The 20,866-nt window shown below is 42.7% G+C and overlaps 1 protein-coding gene across 3 annotated transcripts in view; it reads right to left on the bottom strand.

The window, feature by feature from the left end:
• Positions 1 to 17,978, bottom strand: part of MYO1B (myosin IB) — a 115,430-nt gene extending 97,452 nt beyond the window's left edge. For all 3 annotated transcript variants that reach the window (XM_061376529.1, XM_061376538.1, XM_061376547.1), the window contains exons 1-2: positions 17,864 to 17,978; positions 1,657 to 1,797 (exon numbers count right to left, since the gene is read on the bottom strand). In XM_061376529.1, the coding sequence (XP_061232513.1) occupies positions 1,657 to 1,791 (135 nt within the window). In that variant the 5' untranslated portion in view covers positions 1,792 to 1,797; positions 17,864 to 17,978. The remainder of the gene's footprint in view (positions 1 to 1,656; positions 1,798 to 17,863) is intronic.
• Between the last annotated feature and the right edge of the window lie 2,888 nt (positions 17,979 to 20,866).

The raw sequence follows: 20,866 nt of genomic DNA, 5'->3' as shown, positions 1-20,866 counted from the left end.
TTCAAATATGACCCAAAGAGTGGGCAAGGTAGAGACTGTCTTCTTCAATCTGTGGGCAAATACTTCCCTTTCCTTTTCTTCTCCTTCGTATTTTCTTGAAGTGAATGAGATGATTCAGTAACACTCACTTTTACTGTAGGTATCAGGAATATAGTTAACCCTAAAACTGATGTGAAACATGTTAATCACACAAGCCACTGACTAAAAAAACCCTCTGAAGGCAGCCACTGCAACTGTTGACGATGGAAGACTTGCCAAAAGCAAGACAAAAGAGCAGCAGGGAACCCTGGTATCTACCTGCCTGTATGAACATCCAGGGGTTATCAAGAGGGACCAGACCGCATCTTCAAGCCACAAGGAAAATCTAAGACACAAATGTTTGGAAACCTAACTCTCACAGGTACCAGTGTTAGTTTTTTAACCATTATGGAAACAAACTTTAGAAATACAGATCATTTTGGTTTCTCCTCCAACAAGGTTTTAATGAATACTGAGAGTCCTTGTCTTATTTTAAATTGTCAGCCCAAACTTAAGGAGGTGGAGGTGATACAATAGCTGACAGAGGTTAACTGCACATTACCAAGCTAATGCCTACAGAAAAGGGAACATTACTCCAGCAGAAAGACACAGCAAACCATGAATAGCAAAGTACAAAAGCACAGACTATAACTAAGGGACAGAAGTAGTAAATAAAAATGACAGTCCTCCCATACTGGAAGAAGGAAAAGTAGAATGAAGCCACAACGGTTCAAATGCTTAACATGAAGGAAAAATGTAGACACACTGAAAATTAAAGGGGGGGGAGGGCTAAGTTATAATTAAGTACAGAGCACATGTATTTGATTGTAGTAAGCTGCACTTGCAGATCGTAGCTATGCTTTGGCTTAACTATTTCAACTTTACTCTTAAAAGACTTATCTTTCACCAGCAGTCTTAGAAGTCTACAAATCATCAAGTTCTCACAGCCTCAGCGGTACAACAGATGCAATACTGAGGACATTTTAACAAAAATGGAACAAAGATGAAGCAGGAAATGAAAGGCTTCACTGGAATTAGTTTGTCTCTTCATTCCCTGCCCGCGTTTCAACTATCAGTTCACAACATCTCTCCTACTTATCATCACTCCTAGATTAATATGCCTGAAGATTTCGATTACTTCCACATATAGCCAAGATCACTGTTTCTACTTTAAAGTCCAACCATTCTAATAAACACTATTTTTTTCTGCAAGTCCAAGATAGCAGGCAACTTATAAGCTAGCCCAAGCATATTCCAAACATGTATTGTTTCAACATCAACCTGCTCTAACATCATGGAAGTGCCTTCCCTGTAAAGTGAATTATTTGTAACTGAGATGTCCCCTGACAATAGGACTATCAAAGTTACTGTCATCACCAGTTCTGGAGCTGGTTTTTATGAAAATCAGAGATGCACCACATTGTGCAAGGGGAAAAAGAAAAAATATCCTAGATAGAAAAGATCAAATGCAAACAATACAGTACAGAAAAGACTGCAGCAAAAGAAAGGTTAAAAATGTCCCTAATATAACAGATTATGTTCAGACATTCAGTCTATGTGTATCCATATAAACAAACACATATTTTAATAATTACAACATAGCTGCTCACAGGATGCTATTTGTTAACGTATACTCACATATACTTCATTGTGGTCAAAGCGCTTTTTCAGATTATTGATGAACGAATCTTCATTAAGCGGCTCTAAAAGAACCATATCCCCCACCCCTATCATGTCATCTAAAAGTGACGTCTTAACCTCCATTTTGGCCATTTTCTCCTGCAAAGAAAGAAGCAAGAAAAAGACAAAGAGCAAAGTTAGCTCAAAATTATTCTAATTATTCACAGGCATTATCCTGTAACACTGTTTGAGGAATACAAGTGAAAAACCCGTTGAATTACACTACTTTGAAACCATTTTTCCAAGGAACGTTCTCAAAGTCATTTAGTCTACCCAGATAGTACACAAAATTCCAAAACTTTAACTTCTAAGAGTCAACAATGCCTTCTAGTCCGTTATGCATTAAATATGAAACTGCAAGAGACAGGAATGAAGATTCCAGTGGGCACCATATCCAGAGTTTTTGGACTACATCATTACAGTGTTCAAGTGTACACAAACCCAAGTTTTATCAAGAGCTTCATCAACATCTCCAGTTTATCAAATTAGGGTTTAAATTTCTCAATGCCCTAATCTGAATTTCTTTCTCACCCTTACTTGCTTTTCTTCAACTCTATCAAGTTTTACATGGAAACCAAGTGAACCCACTCAGAGACAAAAAAAACCACACTCTTTTATCATAATTCATAAACCCTGTACACTACAAGCGCCTATATTCCAGTACACTACTGCTCTTGGTTATGCAAGGCTACCAAATGACTTCATTTCCTAACCAGAGACAATTAAGCTGTGGATTCATTTTTAATTTTATTGCTTAAGGGAGCATTTTTGTTGGGCAGCAACAATCCAGTGACAAGTGGAGACTCTGCATCACTATAACTGGACTGCAAAAGGAAGCTGGGCTTAAACAGGCGACCAGGATCAAAGTCACCAAGTTATTCAGACAAAGAAGTCAAGGTCAGGCCAAAACTTAACACCTATTTGATCCTCCCAGCCTTTTATCCTCCCAATACAAAGGCTAGGGATTAACAAAGCTCCTCAAGAGCTCCAGGCACACAGTTACTGCTTTCAGCTTTTGCAAGACTGAAAAATGGCTGTGTTAGCACTGGTGGCCTGCAAACGGGGAACCACAGATGAGAGAACAACTTTGCTGACAACAAAAACCAAGAACCAGACACCGCACAGCTACACAGACCAACAGTAGAACTTCACCAGTCAGCTGCAACCTCCCAGCTATGAAACGCTATCAGGCTGTCCCGTCTCCCCCTATCCCTGCAGAATTATTTTAATTCTAAATATTTGTTCTTGTTTCTCAAAGCACCTTAAAAATACCTCATACACTCAGCCTTAACTTGCCATAGTAGCTACCCATCACATAACTAATTTTAACCAAGCAAAGCTTTTTATCTCTTGCTTCTGTCCACAGTCATCGCTTTACTACATGTTATTTCATTTTTTGAGCAGTGAGTGGCATTTGAGAGATATGAGGTCAAGACTTAAGTTGTGTTTGATGTTTTTCCAAATTCAACGAAGAGAAGCACAGCTCCACAGGCAGCTAATGGAAGTGATAGAACAAGACCCCCCAAACCTGAACCAAGCCTGGGAATTACTAGAAATTCACATGGAAATGCAAAAACAGTGCTGAACTATGGTAACCAACCAAAGCTGAGTCAACTCTGCTAAACAAACAAGGGAGCTTTTATTTTAAACAAAAACACTGGACAAATATTTTTTGTAGAGAAAGATACTTCTATTCTTAAAAGTTCACAAAAAAAAAAAATTTAAGCATTCACAAAATCTTTTCAGAGGTATCTTCAACTTCTGCATCCCATTAAGACCCCTTCTTTAAACTACCAGTCTTGTTTCAATGACCTAATTACTTCCTATACACCAGCTAATGCTCAAAAAAATTTTGAAGGCTCCTTCTTAAGTATGGAACTTATTAAATATTGGGTTTGTAGCCAAAAACAAACAAAAAAGAGACAACATAAAAATCCTAATGTGGGCAATGTCAGCCTAAAATTTAAGTTCTGAGTAGTATACCTCATCTACCACTGTGAAATTACATACCACCTACCACACTTCATGCATCACTGCTTGGGAATTTCAAGAGCAACAGCAGCCAAACCCATCAAGAACATTCACTTATTCCAAAATTCAGAGGCACATTCTGCAGAAGAGGTGCACTAAAGCGCTATAGCTACTACTAAAAGCTGGATCAGAAAGTTGTATACAAATATTAATTTACCAATACATTTGAAAAGTTCCATTTTATGGTCAAAGGTTAATTTTCAACTTGCTTTTTTCCACAATAATTTAACATCATACTATGGTTGAAATATTTCCATTAACTTGCAAACTAGAAAATATTAGAAATGTAGCTCACAATATGCCTAGACACCTCATTTAACACTGATACTTGCAATAGCTTAGCCATTGCAAAATATTCATTAAAGACTGTTTCATACACTGATGCACGATTTAAGAGTATTCTGCTATAACAATGTTGTTAGCCCCCACTTTGTGCTATGAACGCAATCATAATCCCTGCTCTGGCTCAGCAAACAGCAAAGGGAAATCCAGCAAACTTGTGGGATAATTTGATGGTCTATCTGAGGTAACAAGTGGGGAAAAAAAACACTGTTAAGAAAAGCCAACCATGTTTCATACATTAAGCAAATATATGTAACTTAATCAGTAATTGAATTTCATCTCTTAGAAGTATTATTAGATTAATATATACAGCATTTTCAAAACAGCAAATAACAATTTTAAAAGGAACTGTTAAAAAAACACCCAAAAAAACGCCATTACCAGAAAAAAATAAAAATAAAAATCAAACTCTTGCTGCTTTGCAAGACTAAACTTTAGTCAAGATTTTAGCAATATGTCACTAAGCTCAGAAACTGAATCCAAATCCATGTCCAAGTATTTATATTTGCCATACATTCAAGGATGCCTTGCAGCTGAAAACCCTTTCCCACCAGTGCTGGTGACAGCGTGATCACTGCCATTTGAATGGGACATAAAAGTAAGCGGCTTCTACCTATGCTTGTATCCATGAACCTTTAAAAAGATGAATGTTTCTCAAGAACCATTTCAAGAACCAGAAGTATGAGAGGAATGGGACCAAAACATGCTCCCAGTGCATTAGAGATCAGTAAGGATTGAAACCACAGCTGTGCTGGTGAGAGAGCAAACACTGGCAAACAGGAAATTAGGTTCCAGGAAAGAACTAGAATGGGCTGTGTCCTTTAAAACAAGGACACCTTTAGTGATTTTCAAACAAAGACTGCTGAATAGGGGAAGGTACATGGAGGTACTGCTGTGAGGCTCCACTTGAACTCTACTGTAATTTCAAACTGGAAATTCAATAAAGAATACCCTCAAAATATAAGCAGTACTCCCCCGATTTACCTACTACCTTGCTCTTGTGACTGCGACGTCTCATTCTGTTGACATCAAGGAAAACGAGTGTTGTATAAAGATTGCAGCTGCAAATTATTAGTATAGCAACAAAATAGCTCAGCAAAAATCCCCAAATTCTTGTAACGCTTGCAGTCTGCCAGTCATATTCTTCCTCAAACATTGCCTGATCTCTCCCACACCCACTTAAGCCATCTCCCACATTTACCCTTCTTATCCCCAAAGCAAACATCAGCAGCATTTCAGAACATCTCCCTGCTCTCCATTTGTCAGATCTGTTCTTCCTCACTTTGGTCTCCTATCTAGGCATTAATTCAATGGAGTGAGAAAACTTTCAACACATTTCCATTCTCAGAAAAATGAAAACATATTATTCAGCAATCTTTCACAGCCTGATCTGTTTTTATGTTGGACAACATGCTCGGGAGGAGCATGCTAAGTCTGTAAAATGCTTTTATTCACATGCTCCCACGCTACACATAGCATTTTGAAACACAGACAGTTGTATCTACTACTTGCAAGGCCCGGGACTGCCATTCAGATAGGTCAGTTAAATTTAAAACTTTCTTGTCCCTCTTAGCCACAAGGATGGCAAATTAACAATACCACTATTCCACAACCAGAGCAGCCTCACCATTGCCCAACCTGAAACAAGAGCTAACAAAAACTGTAAATAGAAGATGATACAGAGAATAGTCAAAACCCCAAAAGCCTTGTACAATTAAGTTCCCACATTCTCTAAGGGGGAAATGAAGTAATACCCCATTATTGGCATACAGCATGTTAGAGAATTGTCCAAGGTTTTACACAACAGCCTCATGCAGTAAAACAGCAACAACTGTCAGCAGCTTCCTACAGATGTGCAGTCCTTAGCACACGTTTGCGTTTGCTGCATTGGAATTACCACTCACTGCAGAAGTAGCTTGTTTTTCTTTTGTGGCATTGTAGCAAAACGGCAATTTCCCTACCATCAAAATTGACACAACAGATGTACCCGATATATGCTTCTAGCTTTGACTATTAAAAACAAACAAACAAACAAACAAGCCTTTTGCTTCACTACCACCAACTCATTGTAGAAAATAACCACCTTTTTCTTTGCTAATTGTTGAGAGGGGCAACCTGCACCATCAGCAAATCAATAGCAGAGTTCAAACTGATTCCCTGTTCCAGGTCTGATCCCGAGCTCCTTACAGGCTGTGATTACGCTTGCCCACCCACTCCCTTTTTTCTCTGTCGGAGCAATCAACCCACACAGAGTGGAGACAGTCAGGCCACTGCTGCAAAAAAGCAGCTAGGAAGGGCCTGTCATTACCAAACAAAAGCAAAAGGGACTACAGCCATCCTGTACCACTTATGACAAGCCTAAGTACTAATTTAACAAGAGGCAGGGTTCAGATTCATCCTATTCTGCTGCCTAGTGAGCTCCACACATCACTGGCCTCTGACTGATGCACAGAAGGTGCAAGTTCATTGGAAACACCTTTCTGCAGCTGACTATTACAGTGCTGAACTATTACACACAGCTAGATTTCCCTACGTCAGCATGTATGAAAAAACACTGATATCATCCAAAGGAAATCTTTGATTTCCCTCTACATCCCCTAACATTTTAGTCTTCAGATGCTACAGGGGAGCAATGTACCCAGCATTTCCTATCTGCTGCCTGCTAGGAACACCTGCACCCTCCTGCTCAGCTCACAGATGTTGCTATGTCTCATCAACACGGTGAAGAAACAAGCACCATAAAGCAGCACAGTGTTACAGCTCATGATTTCTTCCTGCAAGAATGTGGACTTGAGACACCTGAGAGACAGACTGCAGGAAGGAATGTTAATAGATACTGCAATAGATACTGCTTCCTCTGAATCTCCATCTTTCCCTTTGCAAAGGCCAATGTCTGAATATCTTCTGAATTCCTTTTGTTCCCACAGTCCTATTGAACAAATCGGTTGTTTCCCAATGCGAAAACGCTTATCATTTGGGGCTTTGAATTAGCTAACATTTCTCACATCTTACCTACCAGCATTATTTGAGAGCCTTGTGCAATTTCTTTTTATTTTCTGTAGGCACCGAACATGCAGTAGATTCCTTGAGTACTTCACAACAAACAGCTTCAGTGAATTTCAGATGAAAATGTGGCATTATGGGCTATATTTGTATTGGACTGCAGTAATGTTTGCATTCAGCATCAGCTAAATGGGAACGGCCCTTTAGCAACATCAGATTAGGCCAGTTGTGCACCACTGACTGCAATTCAGATGACAGATTTGTCCGGCAGAATTCCATAGCAGAAACAAATGCTCCGCTGGCTCTTGCTACCCAATGCCACACATTTAGCTAAAGATTTGGTAATTTTCAAGAAAACAGGCCACTTGAAGTACTGCTCAGCAAACAGCTGGCAACCACATGAAGCAACGTCATCTTTTAGGAGTTTTAACAACAGAGGCTTAGCTCCAGTTTAGAATAACTGACAGTGTAATAATTAGATTTCACTAGGACGTGTACGAACTGTTCTCTGGGACATTATCTCCTACTGACATAAACAGTGGCTGAAGCTTTCTTCATTAGCAGGACTCAGGTCCTTATAAATGCAGAGGAGAGAGCTTTAGTGGTTGTTTTTTGAGGGTTTTTTGGGGGTTTGTTAAGGGGGAGAGTATTTCGGGTTGGTTTGGGAGGGGGGTGTTGGGAGTTTTGGCTGGATTTCTTATTTTTGCATCAATTTGGTTACAATCTACATTAAGCAGTAATTAATCATTATTAACCCCCCAAAAAGTGAGATGTCTCTTCCATGTCTCTGTTCATATCCTTCATGACGAGACTATGCACCACTCTCATGTCACATGAAAAATGCACAGTACCTCACCACAAAGCCAAAATAACCTGAGCCATGCATGCAGGAGATACAGCTTCACCCTCCTCCTCCTCCCTAATAAAAGACTAATTGATGAACATGGGCAAAGGAGTGAGGAGTTGTGTTTGCATTTCTCTATTTTCTGCTAATTTTGTATACTAGCTGGAATAACATTAGCACGGATATTACCTGCTGTAAGACACCGTGGGGTGTATCTGTTCTACTGTTTCTGCTTTATAATCCCAGCAGTACAGGTTTTCAAATTACTTCTAGTAATTATTTTGCAACCACAACAGAGTAACTGCCACCAGTAATTGCGCTCAGGGGCTGATCTATTTCCTAAGTCAACCTGCAGCCTTGCTTTACCTCATCTAGGTTGGTCATACAGTCACACTAGGTTTGGGGGGGGAAACATTTGGGTCCTTCACCTTTGCTAAGGCACCTGCTAAAACACAGTCTTAAAATCATTAAAAGACATTTGATACTCCATTTTTTACCTGCAAAAATACCTTTGCATTTTGGATTCTATTGGCAGGCTTCAAAGATTATAGATGTGGAGAAGCCTTTTCTGATGGAGCCTGATTAGGTTTTTTCCTTTTTTTTTTTTTTTTCTGCCTTAAAAATTACTTCTGTTTAATGGGGAGAACACCTTGGGCAGCCTCAATGCATCCGGCAATAGGTCTTCACTAACAAGGCTGTCTGCAACCCAAAATTCTGGTTAAATTCCCACTGACTCAGCAGAAACAGGATCCATGGTGGTTTCTTACTTTTAGGCTTTTCTTAGTCATTGCCTAACCACAGAGCTTTATAACCATCCCAGGTCCCCATTTACAGAAAGGGATGAATCACTCAGCAGTAAGGGGGGGGTCTCTTCTTGGCACATACCTTGCTAAGATTCTCTGGAATCTTTTTGAAAGCAAGAAGCAAAATGTGACTGCAAAACCAGAAGCTGTCAAAGGTCCTGCCTTCTTCCCCTAAACCAAAGACTAGATTTTAGACCGAGAGCGCGCTTCACATGATTTTTTGGCAGTACAGAACACAAACACAAAGAAAACACCCTCATTCTTTAAAAAAAAACCAACCCAAAAAAAAAAAAAAAACAAAAAACAAAAAAACCCACAAAAATTAGCTTTCACTACTGGATATCCCAACTCCACTAAGCAGGGATTGCCCTTTTAAACTTATTACCTTCATCTTTCAAGCTTCCGCTTAAGTTTTCTGCCAATTATTGGGGATCCAGCCCAATCCAAAGGTTGTTTGCATAGCTCTTGCAGAACAGGGGCACAAAAACCAAGGTAGCGCTTATTTGTTTTGGGGGATCTTCTTTGTTTGTTATATGTCACACACCAGTAGCTTGCTACAACACCAGAGCCTGCGTTCAAAAGAGCCCCTGGTAGAAGATCCTCACAAAACACCACTTAAAACCAACCAGCCCTCACAAAGTCTAAACATGTCTTTCAACTGAGGTTTCACTCCTCTGGGAGCCATCCAGCAATCAGCTGTAAGCCAGATCTTTCATTTGTACTCTTATTATGTATTATATATATATAGGATTTTTACCTTCCCATCCACACAAGCATGTGGGCAGAGAGCAAGGCTCACTTTCCTTCAGACAGCACATGAACCACATATCCCTGACACAGCCGAAAGAAATCTGCTCACAGCAGGGCAACTGAAGTGAACATCGATTTATATTGCATCAGTAAGGTGCGTGTCAAGAGATGTCTTGATACTACAGGGTTAAAATACTAGAGTACATGCTAATCTTCTCCTCAAATACTTGTGTGCATTGCGTGTTAAGCAGTCAATGATAAGCCTTGGAGATATGCAGACTATGAAAGAACAGAACAGGTAACACTGCAGGTTCACTTAGCTGTCAACAGCAGAAGGAAAAACAGCCACAGAATGTCCCCATGGAAGTCACTGAACCAGACTTAAACCAGGCACAGACAACACAAAGCTAATCAAGAGCATCAGGAAATCCAGATCCCAGAGAGGCATTGGTGCCCCTATCTACCCACCACCAAGCCACCCATGATAACTGAGTACACCTCTAATTCCTAGAGCAGCTGGCACCATCATCACACACACTGAGTTACCCACAGAGCAAGGTCCAAGTTTCCATGCACCCATATTCTGTTCCAAGCAGTAAAAATCTGGGTGATGCTAAAATTTACATGGCTGAAAACACTGTCACCTTCACTTTCCTTTTCCATTTAAGACAGAAGGAAAAGACACTTGAACACCACCCAAATGGTGCCTGTTGCAATTTCCCTCTCCTGGAAATCTCACCGATGGGCTCCCTGTAATATCTGTACATATTTAGGAGACGAGATCTAAGCATAAGCATCCCATCAGAGACGTGGGTTGCAAGGAGAGCAAACCAGTTATTAAGTACCACAGAGCCATTGCAGAAGAACAGCTCCACAAAATTCCCTAGCTGTAGAAAAGCTTGAAGTGGAAATTATTGCTTCTTTGCAAGTCAATCTGTCACAAGAGAAAAACCTGCGGGAAGTCAGATTTGATTAGTCCCATTTCTCCCTGGACTAGCTGCCAGGGTAACAGAACAGTGCAAGGCTTCACCCCACCATTTGCCATTGCTGTCTACTCTGCACATCAATTTCTCTTCAGCAAAACACTGCCATTTTTAATGAAGGGGAGGGAGGATAAAAAAAAATTGGATGGAAGTGTTGCAGGAAGAGGAAGCATTATGTGCCCCAAACCCAAGCTAAAAAGGCATCTATTAAAGGGCAGAGGAGGCTTAGATAAATTACATGTTCTGTTTAGACATGTTTGCTTCTCTTAAATGCTGAGCTACATCCAGTTTTGTCATTTCCATTCATAACAGTCATTTTCAGTAGAACACCTGAAATCACAGGATAAAACTCATCGATTTTTAATTTAAGGTATCTCCAGCTATTTTTGTGTATCTCTTATCATCTTGAACTCTCTTAATAAGAGCAGTTCAAGAAGCTGCATTTCAATGCACAGGAGCCACTCCTGTCCAGACGCCCATTAAGCTAGAAACCAGCAATGTTTTTATTAACATCTAGCGTGATAAACAGAGGCATTTCCAAATGAAATGGTAACACTTCACACGTTCAGAGAGGGACACCTCCCTAAAACATCAGTAGAAAGCAGCTCCCTCCCACAGAAGGAAAAAAGCCCATCTCACAGCAGACAAATTCAACATACACTTACAGGTACTGAGTTTTCCTCACTCTGTTTCAGTGAGAACTATCACCTGGCAGTTTTAAGAAGCAAAAAGATCTTTTCATATCAGATACAGGCAAGCTTTCCCTGTGTCAGAAATCTGTTAGGTACGAAGAGCTCCAGCTCTACCCTTGCTTGCCAGAAAATGTTCTCCTGGAATGAACTTTAACACAGCTTTGCACTCTTTGATCATTGAAAGTAATCTCCAGAGTCCTTTTAAATCCCGCAGCCTCACAATCTGTGAACTGAACAATGGCAATAGTAGCTGTATCTGTTCTGCATGTCCAAGACCCAAGCCAAAACCACTGTATCATGCGATCATGACTACTATACTGCACTACTCAGAATGAGATTTTTCAGCCTTCTAATGTTTCATGAGAAATAGTTCCGGCAGTGTATCCTACATTTATTCATGGTCAGCTAATATCCACTTCTTGCTCCTTGTGCTAATGTTACTGAGGTTTTGGTTTGGTTTTAAATTTAAATGTGTTTGCTCCCTCACAGGAAAATATTTAGAGCGGATCATCTTATAGTGCTCATTCTGATTAGGACAGCCAGTATTGATCTTTTTCCTACTGGCGGCTTCCCCATCCCCTTGACCATCCCAATAGTCCTTTTTTGCTCCCACTCCTATTTGAGCCCAGCTTTGCTGAGCAGGGTTAACCAAGGCTGTCCAGGTGATTCCTGACACATCATGGCAGCGATATTTTCTCACCACAACCAGGAATATCCCTTCAGAAAGAAAGGGATTCATTTTCATTTTCACTCCCTCCACTACTCTTTTTCCTTCTCCAAAGTTTCACCTGGAATTAGCACTTCCCTAGCTTACCCTGTGCAACAAAGCCGACTGGTCCATCAGTCATAGATCCATCCTCATCTATAAAAACTAGGGAGGGTTTCCAGACACTCAAGTAACCAGTTGGTTACTGGTTTAGCTGTAGGTTTAACTTGTTTACCTTGTAGGTTTAACTACTCCCCAAAATAACCTGCTTTTCAACCCTTTCATCTTCCTTGTCACCTCTCCAAACCTCTCTTGATGAAAAGGTAGAGCAGCTGGTATTCCTGCTGCAAGTTATCCCAGATGCTCCTCCTTTCACATCAGGTAAGCATGAGCTCTGCTAGAAAAAGGTTTTTTCTCCACCCTCAAACACAAAACTCTAGCAAAGTTATTTGGTGCACAGTTAACTGCTCCCAGAGGAAATAGCACCTCTTCATCTCTCACACAGGGTCACCAGTGCCTCTCTGTTAAGCGGCTTACTTGCTTCTGCAGAAGAACAAGGGAGAGGGTTTATACCAACTTCACTCCCTTCAACAGCTCTTCTTAAAAGAACTAATTTATCATTACAGTGCCATCCAAAGAGTCCTTATGCAATAAGGACTTTGAGGATACCTCTTTGATCTAAAAGGACACCCTCAACTGTCCTACAAATGGTTTTAACACAAAGGCATTAAAATACAGTGAGTAAGTGCAACTTCCTTTGCTTGTGCTTTCCCAAGACACAGAATTCAACACTTCCTCACCCAGGAGTTTCCTCATTTCACTTCTGAGGTGCAGGTTTTCAAAGGTCAGTGGAAAAGATTAAACTACAGTATCAGGACCTTACATATGCTCCACTGTGCATAAAAACTGGTTACCTTAAGGCCAAGTCTTTACAAAGATACCTAAACACCACTATGCTCTTGTAGACATGAGAAAGAACGGACTCCATAAAGAAAATACATATGGAAGAGTAGGAACATTTCAGGATGCGACTGCTCTCTACCTCTTTCCATTATAGTAAATCCTGCAGTTTAATTACTCTTAATCCTAATTCAGAGTACGCCCAGTAGCACATTAGAGCATACAAACTACGCAAATCATGGAAAATTACAGAAAAAGATAAGCAGAAAGTAACAATCTGGAGAACTCGTGCGCAGAGCATACTTGTGGGCCCAGGAAACTTGTACCAATGCTGACCAGGCTGTGGTCACAAACTTTTAAAAACTGAGTTCTGCTGACAGCAGGGAAAAATGAGTCTCTTCTTGCTGCCTGTATTTAGAAAATAAAGAAATCTACAGCATGTAATGCTGACAGTAGAGCACCCACCAACCCTTCTATTACTCAGCATCTGTTCCTCATATTTCTTTCTTCCTGGTATCTTTCCTTCCATCATCCTCTTGCCCAACAACATAAGGATTTCTGCTAGTACAAGACTCCCGTAAGGACTGCTGCCTCTACAGGACAGGGAGAACAAGGCAAAAGTTTATTAGTACACCCACACCAAAGCAATTCTGAGACAGAGCAGCACAATGTTGGGGACAAGGCAACTACTGAAACCCCATGATACACCTACCCCTGCAAAGGAGAAAATCCTTGTGACAGTAAACGTTTCTCACTCCTTGGGACTCTGGATATTTGGATCTCTTATCTTGGGCCTTCAGCTTGTTTGTTGAAATGTTAAATCTGGCTGCTTAGGCTAGAGGCCACCTCTTGATTGCTTTCATCCCAAAGGCTGGAGCATTAGTGTGTGTTACTTGTGTGTGCATAGGTTTTCCACTGGAAAGGATCCTGACGCCAGGATCAATTATACCTGCTACATCTCTGCTCAAAAGGTCTCCCCAGTGAGTTTGCATCTGAAAAGGAGGCTTGATAATTCTTTGTCTCAGAAACTACAGTTTTAAACTTCAGCCTTTCCCACTCAAACACTTCCATCACCACACTGACTTCACTAGCAGGCTTAAAATAGAACAAGAAATTGACACAAGTTTACTTGCTGGTACCAAATGGGAAATTTCCCAGCAACAAGGAGTTGAGAGAGACAAAAAGACTGCACAGTTGTCTCTAAAATCTATGCCGCTAGCTCTTCTCATGGCAAAGGACTATTTGGATGGTTCTAGGATTGCAGATGGATGATATATTTGTCTGAAATCATCAACTCCAAACACTCTACAGTTACTTTAAAGAAAGGTAAGCAAAAGGCAATATAAACTGCTTGGTTGCAAGACAGGTTTCTTCAAAGAAAGAGCAAAGGACCAAAAATGGCAGGAATCACTGGAAATGGTCACACATAAAAGCTCTGCTCCAGAAGAGCCTGTCACAGGCCAGGTGGGTCCCTGACAATCAAGCCACACATTTCACACTCACCTGCTTCCCAGATACAGGGTATGATTACAACAAGCATGATATACCAGTGGTTTCTGGAGGATGAGAAGCAGGTCTAAGAGGTAAGTAAAGAACTAGAAGCCGCTTGGTTAGAGAAAAAAAAAAAACAGCCTGGCAGGAAACCAAAGGCAAAAATGTAGAAATGAGTTAGTGTCCCTACTGAGGTATGGAACCTGGAAACCCCAGACGGGGCCACAGAAAGCCCTTTATTTGCTCACTGAGCAGAGGTACTTTTCCTATTCAAAGGGGAAACATCTACTATGCTTCTTTTATATAGTTTATATATGTGAAAGTAGCTGGGCAAGAGTTGAGAACCTCCCCTTCCTTCACCATTCTCCTCTGAGATGGAGTTTAAGTCCAACAGCAAAGAGGAGATCCTGGTCTCCACACTTTGTTCAGACACCAAAATCTGGACTCATACAAACCAAATGATCAAAGCTTTCACAATCTACAAGCAAAATGGGGCACAGCTGTAAAGGGTGAATGTTTTGAGACTAACGCTCAAACACACCAGGAAAGAGTCATGAAAAGACCCTTGTTGCTGTTCCAGTATCCTTCTTAACAGCTGCCTCACAGCATAGGACAAAGAGTTGCAGCCCCTTCCGCTATTCCATCAGTGCAAAAGAAAAATCTTTTATTTCTACCTTTTCCTTTTCCCCAAGGAACTGCAAAACAAAAGATTAATGTTGTTCTTTACTGCCTCTTTATGACAAAGCATGCCTTGATGTTAGTTTATATATCAGAAACTCAGCTCTGATTTCCTCCTTTTTGGAGGATATGAATGAGAAGGTTACATAAGGGTGTAACGGGAGCTGTTACTTCCTTTCCCAGTTGAAGAGAAAAAGCTGTGGATCAGGTTACAGACTTAAGGGCTGACCATCACCACTGCAGCCTGCCTACATTCTGCGCCAGTATTCCCCCAACAAACAGGAGAAGCCACTCAGGAGGCTCTGAGAATGTAAGACTACGTACATCGCTATTAGGGATGGGAAAAAAAGCCTTTCTTTTTGTCTTTCATCAAACTCAATAAATTCCCCAGGCTTGACGCACACCATCACTCAAGTCACCATTTTCCATTCCAGTTTGTTCTTCATTAGCACAGTAAAAACGATGACTGAAATGTAAGGTAAGATTTATAGGGTGGTCTGACACGTTAGCTGCACTTAAATACACTTAGCAGACTGACAGAGCACTTAACTTTGGCGGGTATGTTAGCGCTTGTCCCAGCTCTGACCACATAGGGCAAGTGAAAGGAGGAAACGCAGTGTCCAGATTGGCCTACACAAGCACTAAGCTGTTCTCCAAATGATCCCACTTGTGCTTTCTTCACCTTCCTCCCAGATTCCCAAGCCACTGTTAGTACTGCTGCCGAAGGAAGATGAGATCAGACTCCAACACGAGGAATTTCTGTTCCCACAGAGCTCAGAGAAACCAGATGATCTCAGAGGATCATGTGAAGCAAGTCCATGACACTTCCATGAGGCAGAGCATCTCCAGTACATTGCCAGCAGTTTCTTAAGAGTGCACAGTGGGAAAAATTAATGGCTTTGCTTATTTTCCAATTTCTCTCTCCCACTTCCTCCTCTCATTTGCCAGACTTTTATTTTCCCTTCCCTCATTAGCACCAGTAGGCTTGCAATGTACATTTCCCTTCCAAAGGGAATCACATCTAGTCTTGCACAACTTTTGAGAGGGCCAACACACACAGCTAAACTAAACTACTTGTCCCCTGGCATTGTTTCCTCAGAGATCCTCCCCACAGACACAACTTAACAGGCCTCTTACAAAAAAGGAAAGAATAAAAGGCAAGTTTCTGTGATTGAAGATGCTTTTGGGAGTTCTTTCATCTCCACCTTGCTGAGCACTCAGTTTGTAGTGCCCACATGAAGCTTTTAAGATGTACATAAAATACATCCCCTAACACCAAGTAGGTGTTTTCAGAAACATCTTCTTTCCTGAGGACCAGAGGGAACTTGTGGTAACCTAACCTAACCAGTAAGTGCTACACGAGGGTTAACATTGACATGAGTGGTGGCCACTGTATGTTATTCTGGGAATAACAGGAACGCTCCAACCATTACACCTTCACACAGAATCAAGCCAGAGGCAGTGCACTGCTTTAAGCACTAAATTAGAGACACTCTCAAACTCAGGCAGGAACAACTGGAAACAAAAACATATGAAGAGAAGAACACCGTTACCTTTAATACATTTAAAAGCGGCCAAGCCTGAACTCTACTTTAACAGATGGGTCAGACTATTTCTGTTCACTCACACTGCGCACTTTGGGGGAAAGCCTTGTTTTTGACATCGGGTTTGACAAAGTGATGATTCATCCAGGATGGGCAGCTTGTTGCCAGCCTTAATTCACAATTAACAATAGGACAGCCGGATATGGGAAACTCATGATTCAACACAAAAACTGCAAAGTCAGCCGGTTTTCCTGACCTTTACACATTTTTCAGTGGTAATTTCTGATCGGGATATGTTTTAATTAGTTTCTCCAACATCAGAGTAGTTAGCCTTTATTTCGTTAACCTTATGCTTGTCCTTTAGGATGGCGATCTAGATTAAATACATAAAAACTGATGCAATCACACTCTCTGAAATTGCAAAGGCTTAAATTACTCAAAAAGAAAAAACAAAACACCATGTGTGTACACGGAGGTACGAGCATACGAGTACCATGGGCAAGAGAAATGCACGCTGTACCTATATGCACTTTGTGACAGCACCACCAGCCCCGCTGCCTGTGGCCCTGCCGGGATGGCCATTGTGTTGCACAAGGAGTCTGGCCGCTGCGAGGAACAAAGGGATGCCCTTCCCAAAACACAGCGGCAGCAGATGTCCTGCACCGAATCCCGGCAGCCTCAGCCTCCCTAACCGCACACAGACGGTCTTAGTTCGGAGGCCACAGCAACTGCCCCCTCAGGGAAGCTCTCTGGGACAACGACCCTGCCCTGGAAAGCCCTTCCTCAAGTCTCTCCTCCCAGAGTTACCCGACGGCAGAATTCATCATCCTGCTCCGAGCTACCAGCATTCTTCCCACGGTCCTCCCCTCTCCCCAAACCCGAGCCCGCTCTTTTGAATTAGGCAAAGCCGCGCACACACGGTAATTATTTCAGACAAGAAGAAACAGATGCCACAGTCCCTTTCTTTCCAGAAAAAGCACGCGCACACACACACACACACATCATTATTTTAAAGAGTAAGATCCGGACCATCTCTGCGTGTGTGCACACCAGCATTCATGCCTACAATAAGACGCCTGAAGCCCACAGCCATCCAGCAGATGCTGAGCGAAGCCACAGCGCCCGTACATCGTCCCAAGCCGCAGTTTGTCCCGGTAAGGGACGCCCAGGACGCGCCGAGGTTCCCGTGCTCGGCACCCGCACCCCGGCACCGCTGCCCCCTAACTGCAAAGCACGCGGCGCCGAAACCCCGTTACGCCAGGACCTCTGCAGCACCGACCCCGACCCACCCCGCGCGTCCCGTCCCGCTCCGCAGTCCCACAACCCGCCGGACCCGCAGGACAAAGGGGCCCTGTCCGGCGGTGCGGGCACAGGGGGTGGGTGCCAGGGGAGCCGTACCTGTGCCGCCCAAGGGCGCTGCCCGCCGTGCCGAGGCAACCGCCTCCCGCCCCGAGCCGCCGGCAGACGCTGCCCTGCCGAGGCGACGCGGAGCGGGGCACAGCCCCGGCCCCTCCCCGCCGCACACGGCAGGGGCGGAGGCGCCACCACCCGCCCCGGTCCCGGACTCGGCCCCGGTCCCGGCTCCGCAGCGCCGCCCGGCGGGCACCGCTCCCTGCGCCGGGGCCTGTCTGGGTGCCCCTCGGTGGAGCCCAGCCCCGCAGCCCTTCCCGGGGCCGGGGCCTGTCCCGGTCCCGGTCCCCTCCAGGCACAGTCCTCCCGTCCCGTGAGCTGTGGGGGATGCTTACCCACCTCCACGTGCGGCTTACCCCGGTGTTGGTCTTGTCGCCTGCACACTTCGCCCTCAGCCTTCAGAAACTAACCAAAGAAACTGACCCAAGTAACGAGTGATAGGGCAAGAGGAAACGGCCTCGAGCTGCACTAGGGGAGGTTTAGATTGGAGTTTAGGAACAATTTCTTCACAGGAAGGATGATCAGGCATCGGAACAGGCTGCCCGGGAAAGCGATGGAATCGCTGGAAGTGTTCAAAAACCGTGTAGCCCTTGTGACATGCTTTAGCGGTAGACTTGGCAGTTCTGGGGTAATGGCTGGACTTAGTGATCTTAAAAGGTCTTTTCCAACCTAGCTGATTCAGTGATTCTGCTTCTAACATCCCCAGCGGGATTCCTGCAAGGTCGTTTTCAGCACCTCCTGAAAACATGCCAGCATTTTAAATGTAAGCACCCAAAAGTATTTACAGCGGGTAACGCATGTTATTTGCCCAGCCCTGCCCCTGATAAGCACATAAGCCATCAACAATGTAGGGCGACTGCCCCATTGTGTAAAAAGAGGGAAAGAAAGGAAAAACCCTAAGGGCTGTGTTCATACCGTGTGGCCATTCTCTGGCTTGAAACCAGGTCTGTGGGCAAGTAAGCAGAAGTTTCTCCCCACCCCCAAAAACCTCCCCAGCTGAGACAGGGCAGTATTTAGGTTTACAGATCACACACACTTTCCAGCAAAAAACCCCCATGAAGAGTTTCACCGCATGGGCTTTTTCCTAATGAGCCAACTTCCATGTTATCTCATTGTTATTTTTTCCATGTTTGAAAGTAGGCTCTTTTCAACCTGGGTTGTTTTTAAACAACAACAAGCTTCAACTCAACTACAAGCTAACCCTGTGTTGGACAGGTAACAGCGAAGAGGATCTCAGCTGCACACACCAGAACTCTGCACAGTATGTGGAAGAAATGCAGCATACATCACCAGGTTCAATATGATCAGAAACACGCAGTGAAGATGCAAAATGCATTTTTAAAGCCCTTCTTGTTAAAACACTTTAGTTATTTCAAAGTGAATACTGATTCATAACTCATCACTATTTTATTACCTGGAAATTAGCTCCTAAGATTTGGCTCACCCTCTCATTTTTAATCTGTAAAAATAATGACTGCTTTCATTAGAAGTGGTCAAAAACTGCTTCAACAAAATACTCGCTGAAAAACTTAAGGCTTGGTTAAAACTCAGAAACAGTGACAGTGTGATGCAGGTATTCTCAGTAAAGTAATTTAGGTTTGGGGTGGTCTGGAAGAGTCAAGAACCATTCCTGAACCACACCATGACTCCATCCTTTTGCCCTGTTCTTCATTCAGGTTAACGTCACTTTGCTCGTGACTTTGCTGCTGTTCTGTGGCTTTGTTATTGCATTCTTTCCCAATTAATGAAGGGGGAAAAGTACTTTATTTTTACTTCATATCTAAATGAAAACTAAATTCCAGTTTTTGTAAGGAAAGCAGTCACTGTCCAGCCAATGCTGTTTACCAAAACCGCACCCAGAACATTAAGTAGCAACACCAGGCAGTCACTGCAAATATTGCACAAAGTATCTATTTCAACTTTACATATGAAAATTATCAAAAGTTATTGCATTGGCATGAAAATACACCATCTTCTACCTCAGAAGTTAAAATTCCCCATTCCATCCAAAGAGACACATCGGCACAGGACAAAAGCAGTGTAGCTTTCCTGCCACAGCCTTACAGCTGCGGTTCAAAAAGGGTTAATGGTGGTTACTTATCAGCCGCACTCTTTGTGCCTCTTTGGTGCTTAGATTCCCGTAAATAACAATGTCCATCTGTAACAGGTGGTGGTATTTGGTATCATTTATAACATGGATAATAGTTAGTATCCTTGTGAAGGTCCTCCAGGAAACAAACCAAAACTATCCAGAGTTCGTCCCTAGTCTTCCACCACTCTGCTCCCACCTTGTTTCAGCTCCATGTGAAAGAAGATATCTTATTACCCATCCTTATTCTGAGGCAGTTTTACGTTCTTGCTCTTAATACAATGTGAATTAGAAGCCTATCACTGGAGCACCTCCCAGACAAAGACAGTCTGAGAGAGCTGGACTTGTTCAGCCTGAAGAAGGGAAGGCTCCAGGGAGACGTTATTGCTGGCTCCCACTACCTAAAGGGGGCCTAACAAGAAATCTGGATAGGAACTTTTTACAAGGCATGTAGGTGTAGGATTTGGGGCAATGGTTTTAAACTGAAAGAAGGGTGATTTAAATTAGATTCAAGAAAGAAATTCTTCCCTCTGAGGGTGTTGAGGCACTGGAAAAGGTTGCTCAGAGAAGCTGTGTCTGCCCCATCCCTGGCAGTGTTCGAGGCCAGGTTGGACAGGGCTTGGAGCAACCTGAGCTAGTGGAAGGTGTGCCTGCCCATGGCAGGGGTTTTAAGGTCCTTTCCAACCCAAACCATTCTATGATGCTTTTTACTACATCTACTGGACTACCATAATTACCACTGGCAGAAATCCGCAGTAAACGTAAAGAAAATAATATTAAAATAAGCTAAAAGATGTACAGGCAGATACCAAGAATTCTTTTCTTCTGGAAATACCACATTTCTTAAAGCCAAATGGTGTATCAGTGTGTAAGTGATCAGGGATGATCAGTATTCAACACAC

Source organism: Neopsephotus bourkii, unplaced genomic scaffold (genome assembly GCF_033783945.1).
Source record: "Neopsephotus bourkii isolate Nb327-2 ecotype Australia unplaced genomic scaffold, CSIRO-AGI_Nbou_v1 NB_196, whole genome shotgun sequence".
NCBI lineage: Eukaryota > Metazoa > Chordata > Aves > Psittaciformes > Psittacidae > Neopsephotus > Neopsephotus bourkii.
The sequence above is the reverse complement of the archived record's forward strand: the minus strand, read 5'-3'. Positions and strand labels throughout refer to the sequence as shown.